This window comes from Nematolebias whitei, chromosome 21 (genome assembly GCF_014905685.2).
Source record: "Nematolebias whitei isolate Nwh7 chromosome 21, NemWhi1, whole genome shotgun sequence".
Taxonomy (NCBI): domain Eukaryota; kingdom Metazoa; phylum Chordata; class Actinopteri; order Cyprinodontiformes; family Rivulidae; genus Nematolebias; species Nematolebias whitei.
Window position 1 is genome coordinate 19,608,851 of NC_056518.1, and position 8,443 is coordinate 19,617,293.

Genomic DNA, 8,443 nt, shown 5'->3' on the forward strand with positions numbered 1-8,443 from the left:
AACAGGGTCGCTGGCAAGCGTCTCTATGGAGTGCAGGCCAGGCAGTGTTACAGGTTTTTCTGCAGTAAACAATGACCTTGTTGTGTGTGCTGCACAGGAATGCTATAACGTCTGGGAATATTCTCAAAGCTGCAGCGAGCGAGGGAGAGGCAGGGAGGTAGACTCAATAATCTACAACAACCTGACCAGTTCGTCTCAGGAGTAAGGAGCTGGAAAAATTCACTTAGTCGCTTTTATTAAGCGCTTGCAGGAAGAAAACTACTATTGGCTAAGGGAATTGGCTGTTGGGGTACCTCTGCAAAGCAAAATGCGGACGTGTTTAATCTAGCCTCAAACAATCTGGATTCACCGGCTTGGAAGATTAATAGCTGTCAGTGTTGAACTTTATACTTCTTTTTTTCCTGCTCTCAGAGACTAAAGCTCTGAAGAATCAGCCGCAAGTCCCTTTTATCCTCCCCATTTCCTTTCTCTTCCCCCATCTCTGCTCCTTTGGGGCAGTGTAACAGTATTAGCTTAAGGCTGGGGCCCAAATAGGCAGGCAGTCCTGGTTACGTATATGAGGGATGAGCTTGGCTCCTGTGCTCCTGGCAGCTTCACAGCTGTGGTGCTCTTCTACATATATGGGGCAGCTGCGGGCCCAGCTGTCGCACGGTGTGAATCACACGACAGCAGCGCTGGAAATAGAGACAGCCCAGTAATCTTAGCCCTGCACCGGCTTCACGTTACTCCCTCTGCCTTCCCAGTCCTCCTCCTCGATGCTCAGCACTCGCTGCAGCACCAGGCCGAGCGCCCACAGACAGACGCACGCACATGCTGCATGCATGCACACACCCAGTTTTGTGCCTTTTACGGACACCGTTCATCTGTTTTCTCGGGACCTTCTCTCTTAGCCAGTGGACTTTTGCGTTCACATCTAATTTTGTTAATCCACCCTCATCTTTGTACCCAAGTTTCTATTCTTGGGTCTGAATTTTCTAGCTGCTGAAGGTGCAAGAGAACAGGCTGTTCTCGTTGTCTTGATTTAACCTTCAACATCCGTCGCCTGGTGAGGTAGAATCCAGTACACGTCCCCAGACACCTTGGAACAACTCTGCTCAGCAGCGCATTAGTCATGCAACAGGTTGCGCTATTCACCAAACACAACAGTGGAGGAGTTTGTCTCATTAAGAAGTGTAAAGTATTAAATATGATTTATTCTGTGGCAGTGGTAATCGAGCCTGTTTGTTTGCTGGTTGCTGCACACTTGTTTATGTAAGCGACCCACCGTACCTCTTCTGCTTGTCGATCTGTATGCGTTTGTGTATATGTAGAAGGCCCTGTGGCAATTAAATATGCAAAGCTCTAAGGAAACTCTATCCTTACTCCTAATGCGAGATGTGAGTCAGTGCTGGGGTGAGAGGAGAGCAGGAGATTTTGTTGGAGGCTGGTTGGGATGTCTAAACACATTTTATTAGCTCAATAAACTGCATTTGCAGAAGTGCAATATCAGTTTTTTTAACCTCAGTATAGAAATAAAATTAAGATACAAGTCCAATAGAAAAATACAACAACTGCATTTTAAAGCATCTTCCTGCCCCTCCACATCTTCAAGGTCCTGGAAGACAACGACTATGGCCGTGCTGTGGACTGGTGGGGTCTCGGGGTGGTGATGTACGAGATGATGTGCGGCAGGCTGCCTTTCTACAACCAGGACCACGAGAAGCTGTTTGAGCTCATCCTCATGGAGGACATCCGCTTCCCTCGGACCCTCGGCCCAGAGGCTCGTTCGCTGCTCTCTGGTCTTCTGAAGAAAGACCCCATGCAAAGGTAAGAACATCAGAACCATTTTATTTATTTATTTATTTTAAACAGATTTCTAATATGAGCTCCTTCCCACTTATGTGTTAACATAAAGCCTTTTGAATTTGTGTTTCTAGGTTAGGTGGAGGGCCTGATGATGCAAAGGAAATCATGCAGCACAAGTTTTTTGCTGGGATCAATTGGCAAGACGTTTATGAGAAGAAGGTAGGTTTCTGAAACCTTTCTCTTGCTTTTGTTTTTCTCTCCCCCTCTTTGAATTGTGATTTCTTGAATCAACTTAGATTGCTGCCGTTCCCTCAGGGATCAATAAGCTTGCACGACGTGAAGCAGCATAATGTAGAAACTGTATACGCTGTCAACAGAAAGGCAACTGTTCGTGCACTGACTGATGTCTGGGATGTGCTGATGTAATTGTCTCCTCTCCTCCAACAGCTGGTCCCGCCGTTTAAGCCCCAAGTTACCTCAGAGACGGACACACGATATTTTGACGAGGAGTTCACAGGACAAACCATCACGATTACGCCACCCGGACAAGGTAGCATCAGACTCGTGTGTGACGAGGCTTCTAATCTCTCCTGTTTGATATTTAACTTTTCTTAAGATCAGACCTGGAAAACATTGAAGTTTGTTTCAGTTAAACTACTATCGCCCATATTTAAATGTATTTTAAGATCATCTGCTTCCAACATGATCAGTCTGTCATAAATCTGTCCCCTTTTATTGCATTTTTACCTAATGTTATTCTTCATCCTTTGGCAGAGAATTGAGTTGGTGATATTCAGCTTATTAGATGGAGTGGAGGCATTACCAAGCTAGTTTGAGAGTAGTGTGCCCTCTCCTGGACATTCAGTATTATTAAAACTGAGGGTCGTACCTTACAAAATGAAAAAGAAAAGCATTGAGCTAATGTATTAATTGTGTGGTAATATAGATCAAATTTAAACAAAAGAAACATGAAATCCTACTTCAGCTCTTTATATGAAAAGATTGGAAGTAAATTTAAGAATCGTACTGAAAGTAATTGAAGGGCTTATCATTCACTACCAGTCTTTAGTTTCTGTATCTTCTCACAACTCTGTATAAGGTGCAAATGATTAAGAAAACATTACCTGCAGAATCACTTTTTGTTACCTTATTTTGCAGAGTACATGGTCATATCATCTAATTGGAACAATGATGATCCTGGTTCTTGAGGGCCACTGACCTGCATGTTGTACTTATCTCACTGCTCCAATATGTCAATTTCCCCGTGTATAAGTCAGTTTTTTGCATAGATTGGTCAGTCCTGCGACTATACACCAAAGCAACTTACCATATAGACGTTTTTTTTTCCACATATTCATAACACAATTTTTGACTGACACTTTAAATTTCTAAGATCTGCAACAGCGAGTTCTCCCGTGTGCGCTCTCTTCACTCAGCTGGTGCATGTGAAGGAACGCTGGAGAGCTGGTCGGGCTGGCTGGCTGGCGAATTAAAGCTGTTTTGACCATTAAAGTGCATTTATTAAGGAAAAGTTAAACTAAGACACACCTTTGCTAAAATGCTGAGCAAACAAATAATTGTTTTAAAGTGTTAACCTTGGTAAATTTCTAAGAACTGCAACAGCGAGTTCTCCCATGTGCGCCTGCTTCACTCAGCTGGTGGAGGAATGCTGGAGAGCTAGTGGCTCCAGTCACAATGGATGGATGCATGCCGCACCGCCCAGGCGAAATGAAGCTGTTTTGACCATTAAATTGGGGCCGAGATGGTGTAGAGGCAGGGCAGCCGACTCGGGACCTGAAGGTCTCGGGTTCGCATCTCTAGTCAGTGGGACACCACATCCCCAGTTGCTCCCCGGGTGCTTCCAATAGCCGCCCACTGCTCCACCTAGTGGTGGATGGGTTAAAAGCAGAGAACCAATTTCACCATTGTATGGGAACATACAGTGATGACAATACATACGCATTATTATTACTATTATTAAATGCACAATCGATGCAACAGGTGACGCATAATAAATGCAACTTATACGCCAAAGCGACTTACATATGTTTTTTTTAACCTCTTCATGATGCTTTTCTTGACTGATGCGACTTATACTCTGAAAAATACGGTAAATGGCTGATTTATCCCTTTATGTTCTGCAGAAGTCTGTTAGTCACCCATTGATGCACATCAGGTGTGTTGGAGCAGATGATCTAAAATATGCAGTGTCCCTCGAGGACCCAGATAGGACCACCTATGTTTTAGAAGAGCTAATCAATTTTTTTTTAAACATTTTGTTTATCCTGTACTTCCAGATATCAGTATGGAGCCCTTTGACAGCGAGCGACGACCCCACTTCCCCCAGTTTTCCTACTCTGCCAGTGGGACAGCCTAAAACGACTCAAAACATTCCTCTGGTCCCACAATTCCCACCACCTCCCCCTCCACCTGGAAGGCCTCATCCTCGTCCTCCCAGCAGCGTCTGCAGAAAGCAGTCATCGGATCTCACAGTCTGCGAGTTGCATTTCACGAAAAGAAGGAAGTGCAAAACAAAGATAAATACGCTTGTTCTTTGTGGCCTTTGAAGACCGACCATGAAGATAACACTACCCTGCATTTCCTGGTTGTCACGTTGTAAACTGAGCAGGCATCCTTACACCATAATGTATGGGTTAATGTGGTTATGTTGGGCACAAACTGGGCTCTAGATCTATGAATTCTGAACGCGGTCGTTCATGTTCTGCATACGCAAAGAAATATCAACCATTTTAAATAGTTTTCTAGGCATGCTGTGGACCAAAAAAACACCATGTGAGCAGAGTGTTGTTTGTTGAGCGGGTGATTAATTAATCCACGTTTCCCAAGTCCATTCAGACATCTATATTTCTGGCTTCATAAGTGAATGTACCCCATCAAATAAAGTTCATCTTCCTGCATTCTTATGTGCTGTAACACACGCCTAATTCTCCGAAGACTGAAACGCCTTCTGGAAAGGATTTTTAATCTTTTTTTCCTTCTGTCCTGATGCAAACTGAAACCAGTCAAATTGTCATGCCACACCATGATGGGTCTGATAATTGTGCAATAGTCTGATGTGAGGAAAGGCAGACATGCAGATAAGCCGAGCATGACTAATCATTTGGGAATAAGATGGCCTGCGGTGGATTTGTTGTTTTTAAACTGTTTGCACATCAATGAAAGACCCGTGGTTTCCTGTTCGGGCTAATAAAAAGCTCCCCCTGAAGTAAGTGCTTATAGTTCCTGATGCCTTTTCATCTGGATGCTGCGCTCGTTTCCTCAGCCTGGGTCGCTCAATAATGCCCCCCCCCCATGAAAACTTTTCTCCTTTGGGTTTTTCTTATGTACGTTACACTTATTGGGTGCTCTCCACCCGGTGCATATGCTGCAGCCTCAATGAGGTCTCCAACTTCTTTAAGATTCCATCGCAAGCAAACTTCAGGGGAAGACGCTCATCTATGGGGTCTTTTTTTTTTTTTTTATCTCTTCACGAGCGGAGTTATTTATACGAGACCAACGTGGGATAAAATGAGTTTCACTGTGCCAATGATATGCACTTTGCTTCCCAGAATGATTGTATTTGGACCCCTTTTTGTAATTTATGGTTGGTAAAGACTAAATTAGCTTTTATAATATGAATTCATAAGTTGTGGTTACAAATGAAAAGAGTTGTGTTCGTTTCAGTAATTTCTTCCTTTTATTTCTTTTTTAAAGGACCGCTGAGGGTAAACTTTTTTTTTTTTCCAGGTTCCGAGATTCCAAACACATTTCAGTATTTAATAAAAAATGACTGATAATCATTTGCAAAAGTGCATAATTCGTCATTGAATGTAATGGGTTTTTATGATATATATTTTTTCTAATTGTTCACAGTTTGAACCTTTCGTTTCTCCTTCCTATGCACTCACCCCGTTTTGCTGTCACCTGTCAAAAATAAAATAGGGAAAATTCATTTTATATTTTTTACGTCGACTTGTTTTGTACCTGCCCCTCCTGTACACCTGAGGACACCAGCGTTAGTAAACGAATAATATAAACTTTGTACAACACTCTTTTTACTTGTTTTGTTTAAATTGGGGAAATAAAATCTTATCAAACACTTTGTGGACTCAGCTCTTATTTTGAAATTTAAAAGTCGTAAGGAACATAAGCCTGATTTAATCTGTTCATGTAAATAATGCACTTTTTCACGTGCTTTTCCTCATGCATGTTTTTTCATTTGCACCCATTCATGAATGACATTTTATTGTTTTGTGTAGTTATAAAAGTTTTTTGTGCGTGTACGTCTTGTGTGTTCAAATTCACACTTGTGTTCCTGTTGATTTTATTTTGTATGAACTAGTTCTTCCTAATTTAATCTAAATATCAAAAACATTCGCTTGATCAGGAATAGTGGCTCAGCAACACATTTTTGTTTTTTGTAATTTTTTTGACTTCACAATATTTAACTTTACAAGAATTTTCATCGAGATCTTTCCATTTTCTTAAAAATATATATTTAAAAATCTGCTTCTGCATACTTGCTCTATGTTTTATCCACTTCTGTTTTATTTAGCCTTTAGCTACTATTTTGCTAATTTAGGCTTTTGGCTTCTATTTTGATTTGAACTTCTAGCACTGGTTTGGCTACTTTCAGCTATCGCTGATTTTAGACTTTAGTTACAATTATCTAATCTTAGTTTTGGGTACTGTTTAGCTAATTTTCACATTTAGCTACATAATAGTTTTTTTTTTAGCTTTAACTATGGTTTGGCTATGACTGTACTTTTTAGCTACAGCTTTGCTCATTTAACTTATCTACTGGTTTTTTATTTTATTTGAGCTTTTTATCATTTGACTTAAGTTAGCTAGTTTTCTTCTCATTTTAGCTTGTGTTGTGATCATTTAAATGCATATTCAGATTTAATTTATCTTGTTCTGCTTCTAAAAAGTTATCCAACATCCACACCACAATTTTATAGAAAATGTTAATCTCTTGTTACTTTTCTTGCTTCTCTTTACATAAAATGTTCTTTGTTCTTCTCCAACCAACAAGTCTTTACGTTGCAGGTTCGGCTCTGCCACTGTGGGAAAAAATGACTAATGCAGGAGCTGAATTTGTCTAAAACCTTTCCATGGTCAAAACCTCCAAATTAAACAGCCAAATGTGTGAGACAGCTCTTCCAGTACTCGATGGTTCTGACTGTGTCTTGGCAGAGTTCTGGTCCACCTCTGGGCCTCTGCAGCTGGTCTGAGATGAGGAGCAGCACTCCTCCCCAGGGCCTCGGGGCAGATGGTACAGTCTCTGGAGCAGATGTTGACAGCCAGAACTCACAGTCTGCTCTTTTTTGCCCAGCTGCAAAGCTCAGCAGCGTCAGGCTTGGGCTCAGTGTGCCACTCACCTGACCTGAGCTGGACTGGCTAAAACAACACGGAGCTGGAGGGGAGGGCATCGCCACTGGCATCCACTATGGATGTCATCCAAAGCTCCTTTTATCTGAGCACTGAAAGTAAAAGTATTTAATGGAAAATATAGATTCTGGCTCAATTTGATATGCAATATACTAAATGCATTAACTGTTACACATACATTAATCTGTTGATACGAGGAGTTCAAACTGTAATTAATGGAAATCTTTAATGCAGCAAAACAACTTGGCAGTGCATATTTAACCCTAGTCATTTGTTATTTATTAGAAAACTGATAAAGGTTTTAAAAACTGAACATTTGCCCTAGATGTCACAGCAGTGAAAGTTAAAAATCCTCCACACAAAGACACGACTGGGGCTTTTTCAGCAGGATGACTGAACTGCTTTAAAAGGTGCTTTCCAATAATCCTCACCAAGTAAAGAAAAAATACACAATCATTAGTTTATATTGGTGCTATCGCCCCATCTAGTGGCGTTTTCCTAAAAAATAAACACATGTCCATGCAGCATTAAAGGACGCTTTGTTTTATCATCAATGAGAGAAAATGATTTGAATAACTGATGAAAGTTGTTTCAAACTGATGTTTAGTTTTCCAGCAAATAAAATCAAATCAACCTGAAATGTTATTTTCCATTGTTAGTTGTATGATTTGTAAAAATCAGACTGTTTGAGATGGTGTTATATCCAAAAACATGTCTGTTTTTCTTACCTTAAGCTGGAGTTTAGCACTAGATAAAGTTTGACATGTGTCGGCTTGTTCGACGTAGATCGTCTATAATGACGATGACTCGCCCGATGGTTTTCATGTTTGTTTTTGTTGTACGCATGCGCTGTAAGAATGACTTGCCCTGCATCATGAACAGCGCACAGAAAAAAAAAAGAACACGATTTTTTTCAATATCAGTATTTGATTGCAGTTTGTATAGCTTTGTCTCGTTTTTATTATCGTAAATTTGTTTTTGTTTGAACATTTTTGCCTTCTCTTCTGCTGTTTTTTTTTCTTTAGAAGTGTTTCATTTTGTACTATTAACGAATTTCAGATGAAAAAAATTAATTGTCACCTGTAAATTAGCGTGCTAGCGCTCAACAATAAATAAAAACAAAGTTAAACAAACTGTGCTACAGGTGGGCGTGGCTTAAATTTTCCTCCCTGCTCGGAATTCAGACAGAGTGAGACCTCTTTTTCTCTCTCTCTCTGATCATACCAGTTTGATGGACTTACGTCAGTGACGTCACTGCGTGGAACAG

At 40.8% G+C, this 8,443-nt stretch overlaps 1 protein-coding gene across 1 annotated transcript in view; it reads left to right on the forward strand.

Annotated features, from left to right (window-relative positions):
* Window positions 1-4,204, forward strand: part of akt1 (v-akt murine thymoma viral oncogene homolog 1) — a 31,513-nt gene extending 27,309 nt beyond the window's left edge. Inside the window, exons 11-14 of the mRNA XM_037695064.1 lie at window positions 1,592-1,806; window positions 1,917-2,004; window positions 2,233-2,335; window positions 4,083-4,204. Coding sequence (XP_037550992.1) covers window positions 1,592-1,806; window positions 1,917-2,004; window positions 2,233-2,335; window positions 4,083-4,162 — 486 coding nt within the window. The 3' untranslated portion in view covers window positions 4,163-4,204. The remainder of the gene's footprint in view (window positions 1-1,591; window positions 1,807-1,916; window positions 2,005-2,232; window positions 2,336-4,082) is intronic.
* The last annotated feature ends 4,239 nt before the right edge of the window (window positions 4,205-8,443 follow it).